Source organism: Crinia signifera, chromosome 8 (genome assembly GCF_055691185.1).
Source record: "Crinia signifera chromosome 8, ASM5569118v1, whole genome shotgun sequence".
Taxonomy (NCBI): Eukaryota; Metazoa; Chordata; class Amphibia; order Anura; family Myobatrachidae; genus Crinia; species Crinia signifera.
Genome location: NC_139224.1, coordinates 113446447 through 113464809, shown reverse-complemented (window position 1 = coordinate 113464809; position 18363 = coordinate 113446447). Strand labels below are relative to the sequence as shown.

The window sequence follows — 18363 nt, the reverse complement described above, 5'->3', positions numbered from 1 at the left end:
AATCCCCAAATATCGGCCCAATTTGCTGCACTTCATAGGGGTGGCGAGGGGAAACATGTAACGACAGCACTGCGGTTACTAAACCATATATGCACGTGCGCAATTGCCTTCCCTTTTATGGATTACAAAGAGACAATTGTATACACACCCCTTTACTCACTAACAACATTTCTGCACAGCTGCTTGCTTTCTCCCTAATCAGCAAATATATAGAAAGAGAACACATTTACTTAAAGCCTGTCACAACACAGCACCCACCAACCCCTATACTATGTTTGAATGTGAAAGTATTATTTTGTATGTAAGTTTTCCCCTTATTTTACAATAAATAATACAAAAAAAACTCTTACGAGAAAACTACATGTACACATGCAATTACCGACACACCTGAACAAAACATTCTCCAGAGTGACTGGATGTTTGTAGCAATACACTCAAGTACATGTTAAGCTAACATGGCAAATACAGTACATATATGTATATAGTTAGTAGAACAGAGACAGATATTATACACAGAGAGCACAAAACACTTATTGTGCATACATCTCACATGCAACATGTACGCTAATTTCATACATAACAGACGCTGGACTTTCCCTGCATATACACTGTATATATACACAAGTTTCCCAACAACATTCCATTCTGCCCATCTGTAGTGTGATACCCGGACCCATTACCAGGCTATGAGATCTGGCATCTGTGAGCTTCTCCCTCCTTATTCAGGAACGGACACTGCTAGTGGCTGCTGCTGCGGCTAGGACCGGCAGGACTGAGGAAAGTGTGGAGAAAACGACACATGGGGTGCATGTCTCTGGATGATTTCCTTAATCCAACAGCTGCAAAGTGAAACTAGATATGGGGCTAAATGGCAAATGGGCATAGCAATCCATCTCAGCTCTTGGCGTAGGGGAAAATATTTAAACAAATTTATATATAGAAAAGGCAGGGAAGGGAGGATACGCATTATGGGCTGCAACACTTTTCTGAAATTATAGAAGCAATAAATGATTTCTGGAACCTTGCGCTCCAACAACCACCATTAGTAATAACTTGACTGTACATCCAGGACATGACATGCAAATATATTGATTCGGATTAAAAAAAAAAAAAAAGCATGAACAAAACAGTCCAGAGTAACAAAGAAGAGAAGACATTTAGCCGGATGTAATTTATGGCAGTACTCCTGTAATATATGGTTATGGAGTGTACACTAGTGTACTATGCTAATAGCCCACTTATATACTAAATTACTTGCTATTCATGCAGAGTTATACTTGAGAAAGAATACACTGACATACACAGAAATGGTCTAAATGCCAGTTTTAGCAGACAAACTGAAGATCTTTACTCCTTGGCGAGATTCGAAGGCCAATTTACAGATACAGTGAAGTGGGCGCGGGCAAGGGATGTACACGGTGAAAATAGGTCAAGCGCAAAATCACCTAGCAAGTTAGCCAGTATTGCACTGTGTGTACACTGCGACAATATCAATGCATGGCCCCACTATCGCCCGGCGAAATAAACAGTGCTGGCAAGGCAATTTTGACTAAGCCGCACACTGTGGGTGAAATTTACTAAGATGGGATATATTTTCACATGGGATGTTGCGATGGTCATCTATGACCATGCTATGAGATGTTGCTATGGGCATTTATTTAGCACCTTCTAGAAGATAATAGAGAGTATCTGTTCGGTTGCCCATAGCAACATCCCATTTCAAATACAACTTTCATCTTAGTAAATTTCCCTGTGTATATTTGGACATCTCATCGAGGTCTTCTGTAATAGGGATATCCCCCTCAGATAGGCCTTAAATAACCCACTCACACCCATTCATTGCCTTCTCCATATGGGATTACTGTACATCCCATTTTGACATTACTTCCTATCCTCCCCCCCTTACTCCCCTATGGGGTAATCCAGAATTCCCTGCGGGTTTCAATTATAGACGTTTGCCCCTTGGATTGAGGGTGGTATTAGGGTAATTTATGTCCTTCTTGACTCAAACTGTTGCGCCCCCCTGGATTCTTTACGTGACATTTAGAATCTCCCATCTGTTAGCTGTTTCTTATATATTCAAATTTGCCATTTCTTTCAATTCTCTACATCTTGGTTTGATCTCTAGGCCTATCTAGGACTATCATCAGTATCCTGATGATAGTGCACAAATAAAATCACTGAAACGTTGACACGACACGTCGACTTGGTCCTGTCGTCATTTCCTTATTTGGATGAGAAAGCTGAGTGCCGCACCTACTTACCATATAAGTTGAAGTGAGACTTAACCCCTTCACGACATTTGACGTATATATACGTCATGGCCGGGATGTACTTCCCGACACATGACGTATATATACACGTCATGACTTTAAACTGTCACTGCGTCTCGAGACGCAGTGACAGAGGGACGATGTCTGCTGTCCCTGACAGCAGACATGTCCCTGCATGCCCAGGGGGGAATGCGATGTCGCCCCCCCGTCGGCGATCGCTGTGATTGGCTGTTCAGTGTGAACAGCCATTCACAGCGTTTTCCTGTGTTACCAGCGAATCAGACGCTTGGTAACACAGGTGTCAATCACCGCCGGGCGTCAGGGGGCATGAGGGGGTCATCGGTGACGATGACACCTCACCCCACCCTCACCCCACCTGCCCCCAAGGCTGTGATTGGTCCGTGGGACCCACGGACCAATCACAGCCAAGGCGCGACATTTAAACTACCGGTGACTGCGCTGCAGACGCCATTCCGGTCTGGAGTAGCGTGCAGAGCGGTCACCGTGCCTATCTGCCGTGATACTGACCTGATCCTTGCTAATACTTACCTGATCCTTGCAAATACCTTACCTGATCACTTGATCACTGCTTGTAGCGTGCTGGACGCTTCCTGGATCTGACTTCCTGAGACTTCCTGCTGCTGCTGCAGTGTGATAGAGAGATAGAGAGATAGAGAGAGAGAGATAGAGAGAGATAGAGAGATAGTGACAGAGAGAGCTATATTTTGTGTCTGCTACCCCCCCTTTTTGGGGGTGCAGGGGTTTTTTATATATAAATAACTGTCGCTGCTGCTGCAGTGTCATAGTGATAGATAGTGATAGATAGTGAGAGATAGTGATAGATAGTAATAGATAGTGAGAGATAGAGAGATTTGTGTCTGCTACCCCCCCTTTTTTGGGGGTGCAGGTTTTTTTTTTATATATATAACTGTCAGTGCTGCTGCTGCAGTGTCATAGTGATAGATAGTGATAGATAGTGAGAGATAGAGAGAGATAGAGAGATAGAGAGAGATAGTGACAGAGAGTGATAGAGAGTGTATATTTTGTGTCTGCTACCCCCCCTTTTTGGGGGTGCAGGTTTTTTTTTATACATATAACTGTCAGTGCTGCTGCTGCAGTGTGATAGATAGTGATAGATAGTGATAGATAGTGAGAGATAGTGAGAGATAGAGAGAGATAGAGAGAGATAGAGAGAGAGAGTGATAGAGAGTGTATATTTTGTGTCTGCTACCCCCGCCTTTTGTGCTGATCACTATATCTGAGGTGATCAGCAACTTTTTGGGGGTGCAGAGGTTTTTTTTTTTTATATATACCTGTCAGTTGCTGCCAGTTGCACCAAAGGTTGTGCACCTGCTGCCCCTCACTGGTAATCAGTGTCGCATCACTGATCACCTTTTTTTTTTTTTTTGTGGGTGCTGTGTGGTCTTTTTTTAATTTTTTTTTTTACACACACTGTGATTTTGTGGGTGTCCTGTGGCCACTGTGCGCTGATCAGTGACGTACATCACTGATCAGCTTTTTTCGGCACAGGGTTGATCTATTTTTTTTTTTTTGATCAAATTCCTGTTGCCTTTGAGCGCTGTTCAGTGACAGACGTTACTGACCAACATCTGTGCTCAATTTTTGGCGCAGGACCTTTTTTTTTTTTTTTTTTTTAACCCCTTCAATTTTTTTTTTTTTTAACCCCTTCATTTTTTTTTTTTTGTATAAAGTATTTTTTTTGTTCTGCACTACATACACACAACACACTACATACCCCCCCGGGTTGAAATAAAGTTTGTACCCCCCCCCTACACTATACACGTGTTGAAACATTTCACTACCAGTAACACAAAAATAAAAATGTCATCCCAAATGTCATCCCAGTCATCCAGAAGAATGTATTCAGTGGAGGAGGCATATGCCATGCTTGCCTCTGATTCTGACACAGCCAGTGAGGCAAGCGGGGAATTTGAAGGATTCGTCTTAAGCTCCTCTTCCTCCTCTGGTGATGAGGGACCCCCTCAAAGACGCCCCCGTAGAGCAGCTGAGACCCCCCCCCCCCAATAATTGATCTCGTATGGACCCCACCACCAGACAATTTTGAGCCCCAGGTTCCTGAGTTTTTGGCCATGCCAGGAATCCAATTTGATTCCACAGGTCTCAGAGAAATTGACTTTTTCAAATTATTTTTCTCTGATGATTTTATAAATTTAATGGTGGACCAAACTAATTTATATGCCCAGCAGTTTATTGCTCAAAACCCCACGTCATCATTTGCTAGGTGGACCCCTGTAGATGCAGTAGAGATGATGACGTTTTGGGGTCTGGTGTTTCATATGGGCATAGTAAAAAAGCCACAAATTAGGCAATATTGGAGTACAGATGTTCTGTACAGCACCCCATTTTACCGTATGGCCATGACTCGGACTCGTTTTGAGGCAATCCATAAATTTATACATTACACCGATAATGCACAGTGCCCACCCAGAGATGATCCCACCTTTGACCGGCTATTCAAAGTCAGGCCGGTCATTGATCATTTCAGTGCCAAATTTGCAGAGCTATACATCCCTGAAAAATTTATTTGTATTGACGAGTCCCTTATACATTTTAAAGGAAGGGTTAAATTCCGCCAGTACCTTCCCAGTAAGAGGGCAAGGTATGGCATAAAAATGTATAAGCTGTGTGAAAGCACCACAGGGTACACCCACAAGTTTAGGGTATATGAAGGGAAGGATTCAAGAATTGAACCGCCAGAATGCCCCCCCTCCCTCGTAGGTGTTAGTGGCAAAATTGTCTGGGATTTAATGCCCCCTTCCTGGATAAGGGTTATCACCTCTATGTGGATAACTTTTACACCAGCATCCCCCTGTTTAAGGCCCTTGGTTCAAGAGGTACAGCAGCTTGCGGTACTGTGCGCAAGAACCAAAGAGGCCTCCCCAAAACGCACATTGCCCAAGTAATGAGAAGGGGTGAAAGCAGGGGAATATGCACCGAAAATATGTTGTTGGTCAAATATAAGGACAAGAGGGATGTCCTTATACTGACAACAATTCATGGAGACAGTACCACCTCCATCCCTGTACGAGGTACCAGTACCCACACCTCAAAACCAAATTGTATCCTAGATTACAATAAGTACATGGGCGGAGTGGATCTTTCAGATCAGGTACTGAAGCCGTACAGTGCCCTGCGGAAAACAAATATCTGGTACAAGAAGCTGGCCGTGTATATCATCCAGATGGCACTGTATAACGCTTACGTGCTATTCCGTTCTACCGGCCAGAGGGGGACATTTATGCACTTTCAAGAGGAAGTCATAAAGGGCCTAATATTTGGGAACCAGCAGGCAGAGGGCCCCAGTACTTCTAGTACTGGCCCCCGAATTGTACCAGGGCAGCATTTTCCCAACGAAATCCCCTCCACTGCAAGAAAGGGCAGGACACAAAAAAGGTGCAAAGTTTGCTATAAAAAGGGAATAAGAAAGGAAACTATTTTCCACTGTGAAACTTGCCCCGACAAACCCGGCCTATGTATAAAGGAGTGTTTCAAAATATACCACACATCGATGGATTACTAGGTTCATCATTTCACCGTGCATCGGGGGTCTTGCTAATGCCACATAGCACCCACCATTCATTCCACCAGAATCTGAGCTGCAAAATCCAAAAATCACTCCTTCCCTTCTGAGTCCTGCCATGCACCCAACTGGTATTTTTTGGTCACATGTGAGGCATTGCCGTACTCTGGAGAAATTGGGGCACAGATTTTGGGGTGCTTTGTCTCCTTCATTCCTTGTGAAAATGAAAAATTTTGAGCCAGAACTGCATTTTTGTGTAAAAAAATGTAATTTTTCATTTTCACAGCCCAGTTGTACCAAAATTGGTGAAACCCCTGGGGGTTTGAAATGTACACTATACCCCTAGATGAATTCCCTGAGGGGTGTAGTTTGCAAAATGGGGTCACTTGTGGGGGGGTTCCACTGTATTGGTAATGCAACATAGCACCCACCATTCATTCCACCAAAATCTGTGCTGCCAAATCCAAAAATCACTCCTTCCCTTCTGAGTCCTGCCATGCACCCAACTGGTATTTTTTGGTCACATGTGAGGCATTGCCGTACTCGGGAGAAATTGGGGCACAGATTTTGGGGTGCTTTGTCTCCTTCATTCCTTGTGAAAATGAAAAATTGAGCCAGAACTGCATTTTTGTGTAAAAAAATTTAATTTTTCATTTTCACAGCCCAGTTGTACCAAAATTGGTGAAACCCCTGGGGGTTTGAAATGTACACTATACCCCTAGATGAATTCCCTGAGGGGTGTAGTTTGCAAAATGGGGTCACTTGTGGGGGGGTTCCACTGTATTGGTAATGCAACATAGCACCCACCATTCATTCCACCAAAATCTGTGCTGCCAAATCCAAAAATCACTCCTTCCCTTCTGAGTCCTGCCATGCGCCAAACTGGTATTTTTTGGTCACATGTGAGGCATTGCCGTACTCGGGAGAAATTGGGGCACAGATTTTGGGGTGCTTTGTCTCCTTCATTCCTTGTGAAAATGAAAAATTTTGAGCCAGAACTGCATTTTTGTGTAAAAAAAATGTAATTTTTCATTTTCACTGCCCAGTTGTATCAAAATTGGTGAAACCCCTGGGGGTTTGAAATGTACACTATACCCCTAGATGAATTCCCTGAGGGGTGTACTTTGCAAAATGGGGTGACTTGTGGGGGGGTTCCACTCTATTGGTGCTTTGGGAGTCTTGCTAATGCAACATGGCACCCACCATTCATTCCACCAAAATCTGTGCTGCCAAATCCAAAAATCACTCCTTCCCTTCTGAGTCCTGCCATGCGCCCAACTGGTATTTTTTGGTCACATGTGAGGCATTGCCGTACTCGGGAGAAATTGGGGCACAGATTTTGGGGTGCTTTGTCTCCTTCATTCCTTGTGAAAATGAAAAATTTTGAGCCAGAACTGCATTTTTGTGTAAAAAAATGTAATTTTTAATTTTCACTGCCCAGTTGTATCAAAATTGGTGAAACCCCTGGGGGTTTGAAATGTACACTATACCCCTAGATGAATTCCCTGAGGGGTGTACTTTGCAAAATGGGGTGACTTGTGGGGGGGTTCCACTCTATTGGTGCTTTGGGAGTCTTGCTAATGCAACATGGCACCCACCATTCATTCCACCAAAATCTGTGCTGCCAAATCCAAAAATCACTCCTTCCCTTCTGAGTCCTGCCATGCGCCCAACTGGTATTTTTTGGTCACATGTGAGGCATTGCCGTACTCGGGAGAAATTGGGGCACAGATTTTGGGGTGCTTTGTCTCCTTCATTCCTTGTGAAAATGAAAAATTTTGAGCCAGAACTGCATTTTTGTGTAAAAAAATGTAATTTTTCATTTTCACTGCCCAGTTGTATCAAAATTGGCGAAACCCCTGGGGGTTTGAAATGTACACTATACCCCTAGATGAATTCCCTGAGGGGTGTACTTTGCAAAATGGGGTGACTTGTGGGGGGGTTCCACTGTATTGGTGCTTTGGGAGTCTTGCTAATGCAACATGGCACCCACCATTCATTCCACCAAAATCTGTGCTGCCAAATCCAAAAATCACTCCTTCCCTTCTGAGTCCTGCCATGCGCCCCACTGGTATTTTTTGGTCACATGTGAGGCATTGCCGTACTCGGGAGAAATTGGGGCACAGATTTTGGGGTGCTTTGTCTCCTTCATTCCTTGTGAAAATGAAAAATTTTGAGCCAGAACTGCATGTTTGTGTAAAAAAATGTAATTTTCCATTTTCACATCCCAGTTGTACCAAAATTGGTGAAACCCCTGGGGGTTTGAAATGTACACTATACCCCTAGATGAATTCCCTGAGGGGTGTACTTTGCAAAATGGGGTGACTTGTGGGGGGGTTCCACTGTATTGGTGCTTTGGGAGTCTTGCTAATGCAACATGGCACCCACCATTCATTCCACCAAAATCTGTGCTGCCAAATCCAAAAATCACTTCTTCCCTTCTGAGTCCTGCCATGCGCCCCACTGGTATTTTTTGGTCACATGTGAGGCATTGCCGTACTCGGGAGAAATTGGGGCACAGATTTTGGGGTGCTTTGTCTCCTTCATTCCTTGTAAAAATGATAAATTTTGAGCCAGAACTGCATGTTTGTGTAAAAAAATGTAATTTTCCATTTTCACATCCCAGTTGTACCAAAATTGGTGAAACCCCTGGGGGTTTGAAATGTACACTATACCCCTAGATGAATTCCCTGAGGGGTGTACTTTGCAAAATGGGGTGACTTGTGGGGGGGTTCCACTGTATTGGTGCAACATAGCACCCACCATTCATTCCACCAAAATCTGTGCTGCAAAATCCAAAAATCACTCCTTCCCTTCTGAGTCCTGCCATGCACCCAACTGGTATTTTTTGGTCACATGTGAGGCATTGCCGTACTCGGGAGAAATTGGGGCACAGATTTTGGGGTGCTTTGTCTCCTTCATTCCTTGTGAAAATGAAAAATTTTGAGCCATAACTGCATGTTTGTGTAAAAAAATGTAATTTTCCATTTTCACATCCCAGTTGTATCAAAATTGGTGAAACCCCTGGGGGTTTGAAATGTACACTATACCCCTAGATGAATTCCCTGAGGGGTGTAGATTGCAAAATGGGGTGACTTGTGGGGAAGGTTCCTAACTTTTAGCACTTATGGTGCCTAGAAACCTACATGGTGCCTAAAAAAAAATCTCATAAAAAGGAGGCTCCAAAATCATGTAGGTGCTCCTTCTATTATGAAGCCTGTGGTTTGGTCAACGTGCACACTAGGGCCACATATAGGATATTTTTGAAAACACAAGAATTGGGGGAATCAATTTTTAGTCACATTTCTCTAGTAAAATCTACTGTATTTGTTAGAAAAATGTATTAAAATTGAAACTCTGCAAAAAAAAAGAAATTTTGAAATTTCACCTACACTTTGTTTTAATTCCTGTGAAACACCTAAAGGGTTAACAAACTTCCAAAATGCTGTTTTGAATACTGTGAGGGGTGCAGTTTTTGAAATGGCATCATTTATGGGGGTGTCTCACATACAAGTCCCTCAAAGTCACATCAGAACTGAACTGGTCCCTAAAAAAATCAGTGTTTGAAATTTTCTTGAAAATTTGAGAATTTGCTAGTCATATTTGAAGCCTCCTAGTGTCCAAAAAAATGAAAAGGGGGTTGAAATAATGATGGCAACATAAAGTAGACATATGGTCTATGTTAGTTATTAACTATTTTGAGTGGTATGATTATTTGTCTCACAAGCAGAAAATTTAACATTTTGCATATTGCTAAATTTTCCATTTTTTCACGATATTTTGGTATTTTTCACAAAAAAACACAGACTGTATCGACCAAAATTTACCACTAACTTGAAGTACAATGTGTCACGAGAAAACAATCTCAAAATCACTGGGATAAGTAAAAGCAAAAAAAAGTTATCCCCACTTAAGTGAGACATGTCAGATTTGAAAAAAAGGGCTCTGTCATGAAGGCACAAACTGGCTCTGTCATGAAGGGGTTAATGCCCTTATCAAGAAATTTGTTGCTAGAGGCTATGACCTCACGGTGTTGCTGAAGCAAGAACAGCAAGTTCTAGATATGCCCAGATCTCAACTACTAAAATCCAAGCGACAGGATGACACATCGGTACTTCCGTGGTCCAGTATCTTTTCAGTGGCAAGCCCTATTATCAGGCATGCCACCAATGCCTTATGGCCTATTGTTAAAACTGACCCTGACCTCCCTGCTTTAAGAAATATTAGACCTATGGCAGCCTTCCGCAGAGGCCCCAATCTTAGAGACAGGTTGGTGAAAACTGACGTCACTGGGATGGGTATCCCTAGGCCACCTAATACTTATGTAAAACCCCCGGGCTGTTATAGCTGTTGGTCCTGTGAGACATGTAAGCATATGGTTAGTTGTAAAGACTTTAAACATCCACACTCTGATAAGAGGTTTCAAATTAGATCTGTCTTTACTTGTAAAACCACACATGTTGTGTATGCAATAGTTTGTCCTTGTGGCCTTTATTATATAGGTCAAACCATACGTCCCTTCCGCGAAAGGATGGCGCTCCATCGGTCGGCAATCAAACTTTCTCTACGAGGTAGGGAGATTGACCAGCCTGTGGCGCATCATTTTAAGACCATGGGGCATTCCATCGGTGAGTTTAAACACTTCATCATCGATGGAGTTCCTGAGTCACTCAAAGGTGGCAACAGAGCAAAGAAATTATTAATAAAAGAATCCGAGAGGATTTTTCGCTTGAACACCATCTCCCCTAAAGGTCTTAACGAAAAGATTAATTGGAATAGTCTTATGTAACCTTTTTTCCACTAATCTTTTTCTACTGTGCTTTAATGTTTATAACTACACCTGATGTATCACTAGTGTGTTTGAAAGAGTAAGATTTGTTGCTGTTTGAGCCCGGATTTATGGAAATTGGTTGGGGAAATTGACTGATGTGTAGTGGGGCTGTATGTGAGCTAAGTACCATCTATGCACTGTCGGCATGACCTCGGCTGAGTCCTGATTCGGACAATAGCAGCACATCTTCTCATTCTATCTTTTGTATATATATTTTTTTAGTGTTTGTTTTCATGTTTAATGTTTCTGTATGTGTATTCACAGCCCCGGGTGCCCGCTTAGCTTGGTCCAAGGGAGCGATCCAGCACGTATTCTGAGCGGCAGAACACTTCCTGGCTCCTGGAACGCAAGCTACACGTTGCTTAGCAACATTAGCCCAGCGTCCTGAGACGGAAGTGCTGCGTGACGTCTTCCGGGCGGCGACTCCGTGGATCCAGCAGCGCATGAGGCTCCGGAGGTCTGTGAGTATAAAAATGTGTTTACGTATGTTCTCTTTGCTGTAGGAGTGGGCTGAGGAAGGGGCTTATACCCCCGAAACGTCCCCATTCAATACAATTTTTTTATTTGCATGAAACCGTCTCCTGAGTGCCTTTGTCCGTGAGGATTTGGATTGCTGTATACTTCATACAGGCACCGGGGGCAAGTTGTCTTTATTCACACAGAGTGCCGGCAGATATTGGAAAATATATATATATATATATATATATATATATATATATATATATATATATATATATATATATATATATATATATATATATATATATATATATATATATATATATATATATATATATATATATATATATATATATATATATATATATATATATATATATATATATATGCCTTAAGCCCCATACACACTGGAAGATAAAGTGAAATATCTTTCAGAAAGCCCTTCTGAAAGATATCTTTTACTTTATCTTCTGGTGTGTATGCTTGATGTCGTTAACGACCCTCTTCCAGCATGTCTGGACAAGGGCGGTCCTGGTTAACGACAGACATGCTGCAGCGGCAGAACGACATGAAGCTCAGTTTTTACTCGATGGACCCCAATAATTCGGTCATCATTAGACGTAATCCCAACAAAAGATGAAGTTCATTTTTTAAATAAAACTTTTTTCTTTCAATGGAAAATATGGAAAATATGTAAAAATGGTCATTGGAAAACACATGCATATGGTTAATAAAACTGCATACTTTCAATCCCAGTACTCACCTACGCATTGGCTTTCTGTCCATGCACAGTGCAGAGAAATCGTCACACCAAGTTTAAAAGCAGTAATTGAGGAGACAGACGCATGGAGTCTCTCCAAGTCTTGTGTATAGTTGGAACCAAAAATGTCTCACCAGCAAATCTTAGCTGTATCCTGTTTGCAGCCGTCTGGGAGGGCAGAGGCAATAACCCTTGATGCATCTAAAAGGAAGAATAAATAGATCAGCCCTATTTTAGGGAAAATTAAAACAATGGTCAGAGAATTAAGACGAGTGTAGAACTGGTTTTACCATCTTATATCAGTACAATGCAGACTAAACACTCAGTTAGCTTGTCCACATCAGCTTCCAATTACTCTGTACATTCCATTACAGGAGTGTTTCTCAACATTCTGGTGCCGAGTCACAATGGGAAATTAATTTCACCATTGTAGCACAGTGAAATGAAAAACAGTACTTAGGGGTCTACTGCATGTAGTAACCCTTGGAGAGAGATAAAGCGCCAACCAACAAGCTCCTAACTGTCACGCTAATGTTTTTTTTTAATGACTGTTACAAGTGGTAGGTAATTGTCTTGAAGAGACATGATGTAGACTTAAGGTGGCCATACACATGTAGATTTATCTTCAATCTGGCTGGTTGGAACAAAAACATGGTTATGGATGAGAGCAAATGACATTTGCTTGGAAATGCTGGAAAACTGACAAACTCACTCATCCATAACCATGTTAGTATTTAGTACTAAGGGCCCATTTACTATGGATCACATATTCAATGCGATCTGGGCGGGATCTTAAGGTCCAGGATCGCATTTCAATATGCAATCCTATCGCCAGCATTAAACAGGCAATGATAGGGGGATCGGAAAGGAGACCATCCCTGCGATGTGCTCTGCCGGGAAGGGGGGGGTCTGCATATGTGCAGTCAGTGTTGAACGCAGTAGACAGCAGACACTTCCAGGGAGATGGGCAGCCCCAAGGCGAGTAACGAGTCGGACCTGGGTTATTGGTGTGATGTAAAAGGGGCATAATAAAAGGACAGACAAATGTATTCTGCCATCCTTCAGTACATCATGTCAGGTTTATGGCCAATCTTACATGCTCCAGGCTAAAGGGAGTTTTGCTTGCCCATTGGGATGAATGGGCATCATGTACCCACACTTAGAATGAAGCAGGGACATCATTGATCAAGATAGCTAAATTTTGTAATGTTTTAAGGTATAGCAATGGTGTACAAACTAGTCTCAGAATGGAGCACCAACAGAAAAATATTAGGCAGTGATCAGAATTTTATATGCCAAGACTGAAATCGCTGTATTAGAGAACATGCCGGTGACTGCAGGTCATCCAACTGAAATTTTTCAACTTGTGCTGCATGGAGCCATTTTGAAAAAAAAAAGAAGGCATATCATTCTGGATGTTAGAAGGCATGCAGAGAGATCTGTATTAGCATGTGAGAGGTCCTGGGAATAATACTCTATTCATCAAAATATATGTGTTTCATTACTGTGATTTCATTAGAGGAAGAGTGATTGGAAAATCGTGAAACACACTGTCCAAAGGCAACAACCTTGAAGCAATCTCTTTCTACGTGACCTTGATTATATCATAGTAATGATTTCAATACTGAAATTCCATATCCCAGAATTTCAATCATTTTATACTGGAAATTCTGCAGTTTAAAAATATGGATCTGCAGCTGAGACAAATAGTCTCATTAGTGCCAGGTCAGGCATGGTGAAAGGAGTTGACCCATGAACTAAGAGTCTATTCCACTCATGTACAATGGGCAGTATTCAATGCCATGGCGAGGAGGTTTTATACAGCAAGGATTAAGTTTTTCAGCGAGGAAGAGCCATCCTCGCCATGAAACACCCTCGCCGTATTCAATGTTAGGGAGAAATACTCGCCTTCAGAAGACGGCGAGGTACCCCATAAATTTTGTGGTGAGCCCTGCCATTTTAATGGCCACACATGCAGTTTCCACCTCGCTGAAAAGAACCAGCGAGGTGGAAACAGCCAGTGAAGGGGAGGCAGTTGAATACGCTGACCGGCACTGCTCGCCGTCATAGCATTGAATACCCCTCAATAACACAGTCTGCTGCTGGGCTCCTCAGCTGTCTGGCAAAGGAGATCCGATTAGCACACCTACCAGTGATACCAAACACTAGTAGAAGCTATGCAGAGGCAGAAAGCAAATCTTTTTAATTTTATTACTGCTTTTATTTATTTTAACCCACAATCCAGCAACTAATGCCAGGACTGTATCCCAGTAATTCAAAGACCTAAAATGTTGGAATCGACAATAGAAACATAGAATTTGACAGCAGATAAGAACCATTTGGCCCATCTAGTCTGCCCCTTTTTTATCCTTCAGGTCAGTTGCGTAACTAGCTTTTGGGCACCCCCCCCCCGCCGTTAAAGGGAGGGCGCCCACCCACGCACCCCGCCGCACCAACCCCCGCCCGCCCCACCAACCCTCGCCCGCCCCGCCGCCCATGCAATCCATCCCATCCCCCGCAGTCTTACCTACGCTTAGTACGCGCTGGTCCCGGCTCCCTTCTGCTATGAGGACCACCACAAAATGTCTGCCCCCATGCAGCAGACAGTTTCAGAGAACTTTCTGCTACATGGGGGCGGACATTTTGTTGTGGTCCTCATAGCAGAAGAAGGGAACCGGGACCAGCGCGTACTGAAGACTGACAGGTAAAGACTGTGGGGGATGGCGGCGGGGTGTAACAATAGCACTGCAGCCCCCGGCGCCCGCATAGCGCCCCCCCCCCCCCCGCGGTCGCGGGGGCTGCGGTGCTATAGTTACGCCCCTGCTTCAGGTAATCTCAACCCTTTTTGATCCTTATTTCTTTGCAAGGATATTCATATGCCTATTTCAAGCATGTTTAAATTGTTCTACTGTCTTCTACCACCTAGTAATACAACAAAGTGAAAGACCAGAGCATAGGTGTAATTTATAACCAGCAACAGACACCTGTACAGGCAGTGGTCTCAGGAAGTTTTCCAAAGTAAAATAAACCTGCAGTTGGCAAGATGGTATATGATCGGTCTCAAATTAGATCACTGATCTCTAAGATCAGTAAATCACTGGATCCTCAAACATCAAGATAAGGTAAAACGAGGCACTTAATATTTACAGTTTTGTATCAGCACAAAAGATACGTTCAGGAAACCACAGTAGTACTAGAGAATTCCATAAGCAAGGAATACACAGAATATACAAGTTTACATCTAGTTTGTAATGGTTCATGTAGGTGCAATAGATTTCAATGACTGCATTTGTTTCCTGAATCATAGGGTAGAAAATGACTTTTGGCAATGTGGCGCTGTGATGTTTGGTTGCGCGTGTCTTTCAAAATGACAGTGAACCAACATGCTCATTTTCCTACTGTAAGAGGGTCTTGGTTAATATGTACCATCTTCCTGGGAGTAGATGGTAAGGTGCAGCAAGCTGAGAGGTCACAAACCAGTCCAACATTTTGAACCAACTGGCCTCTACCAGTTTTATTAGTGATGTAAACGAAAACGGTAACAAAACCTCAAAATAAATCCTTGCCGTCTGGCTCTAAAGGTGCGTACACACGAGGGGCGATATTGTGTAATATCGCGGGAAATATGGTCGCTGAGCGACCATATTGCCTGCGATGGGAGTGTGCACCGGCGATATATCGCCGGGTGCGCGCTCACGTTTTTGCCCCTGTGGTGATCGCTGGTCGCAGGAACATGCTCCTGCGACCAGATGATTTCCACTGCCGGGCTCCCCCGGCAGTTTCTTTTTCATCAGCGACCATCTCTGGTCACTGATGAACAGGAGACAGAGCAATATATTGCTGAGCAATATATCTCCCCTGTGTGTGTACGGGGCTTAAGTATACCCGAGGATAATCATTACTAACTCACTAGAACACAATAGCAGAAGCACCATTCAGAGTTTGGAGTTTCTACAGGTATCAGGTTGTTTCCCACATAGAGAACTGCATAGTGTCTCCTTTCCCCCGGGCAGAAACCCTACCAGCAGCGGTTTCACAAAACCCGCACAGCTGAAGGTATTGATTAGCCTTCTGTGAGGCTAATGGGGCCTACACATGTAGTGATCCCTGGGCATTTTCTAAGCGATCTCACTAGATCACTTAGAATAGGCCCTTACATTGCTCCGTGTGTAGGGGCATAGCGATCGCCACAGTGATTAATATCCAGGATGCTGGATAAATCAAGTTAATGGCCAGGGTCAGTGTTCTCACGGAGAACACTAGCCCTGACATATCGCTCAGCAGCACATCTCTGTGCAGCGCTGTGTGCTGAGCAATCTAGCATCGCTCAGAATACTTATCTCCCCAAGTGTAGGCCGCCTATCAGTCCAAAGACCTGAGCCTAATGTATGGTGAACGCTTCCTCTCTTTAACCATCCAACCCCAGGACCCTATACCGGTTATTATAAAGAACCCAATGGCTCACAATAGAACCAGCAAATCTCCTGCGGTTTTCAAACACATATATGTCAGAAACCTAGGGGAAATATACCCAATTCCATCAATATTCCAGTGATCCTGTCACACTACATACCTCTGTGCATTGGTATATGGTATTGGCAGCTGTGATATGCTAGCGTACCGGTGGAATGTCACAGATATCACCAAAAAAGTAATTCAACCTTAGTGTATAAAGTTATATCACATTTGAACAATTCTACAAATGTATTCTCTGCATACTAAAGGCTGCTTCAGATTTAAATGCAAGGTAGCTGCATTACTGGTTCATAAATAAATCCAGATCTTTTCCGTATTCAAAGTGGTACACTTCAAGGTGGCCACAAAGTCTCCATTCATACCTATTATTTATTTTATTTATTAACAGTTTCTTCTATAGCGCAGCATATTCCGTTGCGCTTTACAATAGTAGACAGTGATACAACAAACAGGGTATTTACAATCTATAGGACATTACCTATGTGACAGTAGCAATAGCCGGTATCTGTACATCTGGTGCTTGACATGTGTATACCCACAATTCTGCATTCATGACCATGACATGTCCTCAGAATACACATCCGACTTAAGTAAACCTGTATGCCGCATTGCTACCCATAATCCGAATAAAGTGACAGAATACTGAATAACCCAAACTAAGGTAGGCTGCATTTGCAGTGCCAAAAACACACAGAAAAAACTGCAAGATTTGTTTTCAAAATGTATCTAAGAGCCACTCTTAATCAGGCCCTAATAAAGAAGACATTAAATTCTTGATCATTATTTACAACAGCTAAAACCAAGGCAGTCACTAGAGACTCTGGTGCAAAGATGTCATGTGGCCAGATCACTTTTTTAGGACCCATTCATAGATGCCAAGCTGCTAAGACCACTAAAGTGGGTGCGACCACTCAAGTTTGGGACTTTGCTGAAAGGCACTAGCTGGACCACTAGCCATTACTTTGTTCCACACCCCACCACTCAGCAGCCTTCTCCAAAACCTTAGCAATAGGTAACAGTGGTATGTCAGATAAATAAATTATTGTTGTTTTAATAAAACCCTATGATGCTAAATAAAGGTGTACACACATCAATTTACTTTAGGTTCGTTTTGCTTTCAATTTCTCCTATTCCACCCATTTTCAATTTGGCCTTTGCTTTCACATTTGATCTGCACTTTTTCATTCGATATCGAAGTCGATTTACATTCAAGGTGCAGTGTACACATTTGATGTACTGGATTGAATACAATATTTCCTTGCCTGCAGAGTCATTTTTCTTTTCAATATAGTGAAAATGGAAGCGCGCATCAAATCGAATGCGAATCGAATGTGTCTTAAAAACCATTTTAGTTAGATTCGATTTTGCTTCTATAAGCAAAATCGAATCCAAAACCGAAGCCTGTGTACATCCCTTGAGAGAGAAACCAGCAGGTAATGGCAATATATGTTGAAAAAGTTACAATACAAAGGGGAATGCAGCAACAATTAAATGAGCCCTCAGACAGCTGTCAATCCCTATAAAGCATAAAGATGTAACGTGTGACTCTCCAGTTAATGTAGAACTAAAAGTCCCAGCATCCTGTAAGCTATTTGGCCTGGCTTCTAGCTCCAGGAGAACAGGGGAAAGACAAGTTGTAAAATATCTCTTGGCTAATCTGAAGGTGCTACTACAGTACCAGCGGCCTAGGCAATATACAGCAGATGCATCACTATTGCTGTGTAATATGTATAAGATCTCCCAGGGCTCACATTTACATGTATACCGTCAAGAACAATCATTATTACACGCACACATACTGTATATACATTATGTTATTATCTCTCACCATTACCTGCAGCCTCTCCGCTCGTTTCACCCTATATAGCCGGAGGAACCCCATATAGCGGTGAAAGCGGAAGTGTCACCGTCCCCCTCCCATGGCAGTGACGCTGGGAAGCGGCAGCAGTGTCACCGGGGAAAGCTGCATTCCACAGTTCCCTATCCGGTCATCCAGAAAGAG

General features: G+C 42.9%; 1 protein-coding gene across 4 annotated transcripts in view; it reads right to left on the bottom strand.

The window, feature by feature from the left end:
- The window catches only part of KLHL20 (kelch like family member 20), a 48714-nt gene extending 30356 nt beyond the window's left edge, over nt 1-18358 (bottom strand). The window contains exons 1-2 of one of the 4 annotated variants that reach the window (XM_083157038.1): nt 18196-18358; nt 11889-12086 (exon numbers count right to left, since the gene is read on the bottom strand). In XM_083157038.1, coding sequence (XP_083013164.1) covers nt 11889-11911 — 23 coding nt within the window. In that variant the 5' untranslated portion in view covers nt 11912-12086; nt 18196-18358. Of the gene's footprint in view, nt 1-680; nt 1228-11888; nt 12087-18189 lie in introns of those variants that run through there. The other 3 variants (XM_083157036.1, XM_083157035.1, XM_083157037.1) reach the window with 3 other exon arrangements.
- Between the last annotated feature and the right edge of the window lie 5 nt (nt 18359-18363).